Genomic DNA, 3687 nt, shown 5'->3' on the forward strand with positions numbered 1-3687 from the left:
CGACACTCCCTGGAGGCCTCGTGGGAGATCTTCAACTTCATGTTCAGGCGCAAAGCCTACCTGTACGAGTTTTTCCTCACTCCGCGCGCGTATGATGTGGTTGTTTTTTCTTATAGGTGTGCGTGTTCCATGTTCATGCTCGGGTCGCAGGTACTATGACCGCGGGTGCGACGAGATGGAGTACGCCGAAGCCAGCTCAAATGTGCGTGACTTGGTGGACGAATACCACGAGGTGGCCGAGTACGACAGTAGAAGCTGAACGCAAAGGTCATAGCTGACGTGTCAGCATTTCTTTTTGTTTTTTTATCCTTTAGGTATTACACCATTTGGGCGATGTCGCGGGTGCAGTCGATGGAGCTGATGGCCGGGAAGGTGGGCAGTGGCCGTGCCCTTGCACAGCTGGCACGTGTGCCCGCCCTTGCCCTTGCGCTTGGTGCACTTGGGCGTGATGGGCTTGCGGTTGCAGTGCCAGTAGTCGTCGCAGTCGATCCAGCCCGTGCCCTTGCAGTGGGAATGCTTCTCGACCTTCTCCTTCTCGTACTTCTTCAGATCGCGCTCGTACCTTTGTAGCTTGTCGGCTTGCTTCTTAGCGGCCCTGGATGCGGCTGACTTCCTCACGCTCCCTGGCGGCAGCGAGCTCGGGGCACAAAACCCACCGGACCGCAGCCTCACTTGGCACCGAAGTCGAGTCGTATGTTCACCACCAGCGTCGTCCCCGTGGCCTCGGCCTGGCCAACGCATACGCATCACAGTAGTCTGATGTCCCAATCGATCTTGATCGCGATCGGCTTGCCCAGGGCAGCCGCGACCTTCTTCTCGGCATTGGCTGTCTTCTTGTTCACCTCCGCCACCACCACGGCCTGAAGAGAGAAGAGCGAGGGGACCGTCCGTGAATTGGGGGGTTTGGCGGCAGGCGGGCCTCGATTGCGAGCTTGAGGTTGAGCGCACGCACAGAGGGCAAAATTTGGAATTCGGCAGAGTTGGTGGTCATGGCCAGTGGAAAGCCGAGTGTTGCCGTGCCGAGACGCCAACCCGCGTCGCCTGTGGTCCAAAACGAGTTGCACCGACTGACGCACACGACACACGACCGCACATGGCACCATAACACACGACCGCGCATGGAATCGGTGAAAAGGTGACACGACACGCATGGCGTAAGGCGCTGTACCTGGGCGTGCTGGTTGACGGAAGACTTGGCGCTGTCGAACTCGGTGAGGTTGCAAGGCCCTGGTCGCCCAGCAGGGGTTGTTGGGCCAGCGGGCCGGCCAGGGCGGCAGCGCGCGCGAGCTTGGCCTCGGCGTCGAGAGCCGCCCATTCGCGCGTCCGAAGCTTCCCACCCGACCTGCACTGCGTAGACGGCGCTGGCCACGGCGGACTTGCCCATGGGCTGCGCCACCACGCCGCCCAGCCCCTCCGGGCTAACCAAGGCGCGTTCGCGTGGCGCAGAGCGCGGTGATGATGTCGGCCTGCTGGGCCGCCGCCGGAAGACGTCGAGAGAGGTGAAGCCCAGGTCGGATCGCCGAAAGCAACGCGCAGGCGCAGCACGACGCCGCGCAGTCGGCCGTCAGCGCGGTCGTAGGCCGGCCGGTCAAGGTCGAGGCTAGGTTTGAGGCGCGTCGGCGTGCGTCCAATCAATGGTCATCGAGACGCGCTTGCCCATAAGGCTCGCAGCCTCGTCTTCCACCTGTTAACCAAGGCCGTGAGTTAGCACGCACGCACGCACACACACACACACACACACACAAACACACACACGCACGCACGCACACCACACACAACGAGGGGCGTACTGCTTAAGAGACTGGAGGGCAGTGCTTGGCGATGGGGATGGTCTGCCCGAGCGTCAGTTCGAGGTCCGAGAGCCATGCGGCAGTGTCCAGGGCGCCGGTCTGGCAAAGCTGGGCCATGGCGGTCACCCCCAGCCGCTTCTCGTCGGCGCGCAGGACCAGCCGCCCGAGTGCCCGACGTGACCGCCACCGACCCCACGGTAGCGGCGAAGGCCTGCTTGCCCATCAGGGGTGCTGCACACCTGCTCGACCGTGCTGGCGAGGCAGCCCATCAGCCCGGCCGGGTTGGCGAAGGCCTGGTGCAGGCGGGCCTGGAGGGTCGGGCGGGTTGTCGTAGAGGAACGCGCGGGTATCGAGGCTCGCCCAATCGAAAGAGAGTGGCCACTCACCACTCACCCTCTGTCCACTGCAGTGTTTCCACAACAGCGGCCAGCTGGTGATCAACTATTGCTCGAGCGCACCCATGTAGTAGGCCAGGCAGAGCTCGGCTCCCGAGAGGGCCACGCTGTAGCACCGGCCATACTCGCTGCCGAAGGGGTCGCTCCTGGCGCTGGTCGGATCGACACCGAAAACAACCGCCTTGATCGCACCAGCGATGATGCTCTTCGACGTGGGCTTGCTGTTGCAGATCGCCACCAGGCTGAGATTCGTGGCGTTCTTGTTTGAAGAAGTTCCTTTTCGTGGTGGCGGAGTCTTCACAGGGGAACACGGCCAATCAGGGTCCTTAGGTCCCGTCGGCAAGTGGACTTGTGCGCACTTGTCGTGCCGGGATAAAACCAGGGAAGTCTGGGACGTGGTTTTTTCTTCCTGTGCCTCAGCCCGCTCACTTTTCTTCTCCCGCGCCTCGCACCAAGACCACACACAGCCCAGGTACGCACTGCCTTCATCTAGATCCCTGTACATCTCTCGGAGCTCTCCTCCGATGTGGCGATGATTAAAAAACTTTGCCTTACCCGAATTGATGCGTTCCTTCGGCTCATGTCTCTTCACTGGGAGTATTGCTGATGTTGGACGGGACAATAAGGAAGAGATAAATACTCACGCATCTCTAAGCCACCGCATTTTCCCTCTCTGTTCACCTCTTCCTCTCTCCCTTCACCATTTCGCTAACGTCTCTCTCAACTCTCAGGTTGATCGGATCCTTCTCCGGCGCATGTCAATTGGCTTTTGATAAAGGTAAAACATCCCTCCTCCATCGCTTATGGAAGCTGAGTTTGCTGCCTGATGATAATACAACAGACAAACCACTGAGAGATTCTCTGAATTAAAACTAAATCACTCCACTCTGATTCAAACACCGTTTCATTTCCTCCCAAAGCTTTATCTCGCCTCATGTCTCATTCACACACTCGGCACTCACTCACCTTTCTTTTCCCTTTCTTTACAGGTACGGTGACACTTCCCGAAGCACAAGATTCTAATGTTATCTTGCACATCTCTGTTGAATAAATCTTTCAATCTGACCAGACAGATGTCTTGATGATGACGTCAATCATTTTGGAGAAGTCGTTCCACCTTTCTGTCCGACGCAACAGGAACAGGGACGATCGGGCAATAAGCGATCCCCGTGGCATCACTCCTCTGTGGACTGGTGGCTTGTGTGGCTGCGACACACGACACACAACACACACGCAACACCCCACACAAACATGGAAGAGGAGAAGACCGAGGTGGCATCACCTGGAGAGGAGCCGCCAACTGTGATGGAAGAAGAACAACCACAAAGAGAAGAAGGGGGCAAAGGCAAAGATGAAGGTAAAGAAGAAGGGGGGGAGCCAGAAGGTCCCTGGCGCCACCGCGACGACCGTAGCATGCTGTTGAGTGAGTCCGAGAAGGAGCGAGCCTTCATGTTCGCCTCCCAGCGCCTCATCTTTCGGCCAGGGGGCGGCTCAAGTACCAC

General features: G+C 58.9%; 3 protein-coding genes across 3 annotated transcripts in view; 1 reads left to right on the forward strand and 2 right to left on the reverse strand.

Annotated features, from left to right (window-relative positions):
• Nucleotides 1-317: 317 nt before the first annotated feature.
• On the reverse strand, nt 318-1384 carry ACA1_202230 (uncharacterized protein; the record flags this gene model as incomplete). The annotated part of the gene is given in 6 exon segments (XM_004338226.1): nt 318-390; nt 407-595; nt 751-860; nt 953-1067; nt 1169-1347; nt 1358-1384. 6 exon segments carry the CDS (start codon nt 1382-1384, stop codon nt 318-320), a joined length of 693 nt encoding a protein of 230 aa, XP_004338274.1.
• A 216-nt stretch (nt 1385-1600) lies between these two features.
• Nucleotides 1601-1907, reverse strand: ACA1_202240 (uncharacterized protein; the record flags this gene model as incomplete). The annotated part of the gene is made up of 2 exons (XM_004338227.1): nt 1601-1684; nt 1803-1907. 2 exons carry the CDS (start codon nt 1905-1907, stop codon nt 1601-1603), a joined length of 189 nt encoding a protein of 62 aa, XP_004338275.1.
• A 1691-nt stretch (nt 1908-3598) lies between these two features.
• The window catches only part of ACA1_202250 (cytochrome p450 superfamily protein), a gene marked incomplete at both ends in the record, with an annotated part of 2463 nt that continues 2374 nt past the window's right edge, over nt 3599-3687 (forward strand). Inside the window, one exon of the mRNA XM_004338228.1 lies at nt 3599-3636. Within this exon, the coding sequence (XP_004338276.1) occupies nt 3599-3636 (38 nt within the window). The remainder of the gene's footprint in view (nt 3637-3687) is intronic.

This window comes from Acanthamoeba castellanii (assembly GCF_000313135.1).
Source record: "Acanthamoeba castellanii str. Neff unplaced genomic scaffold scf7180000084754, whole genome shotgun sequence".
In the NCBI taxonomy this organism is placed as follows: domain Eukaryota; phylum Discosea; order Longamoebia; family Acanthamoebidae; genus Acanthamoeba; species Acanthamoeba castellanii.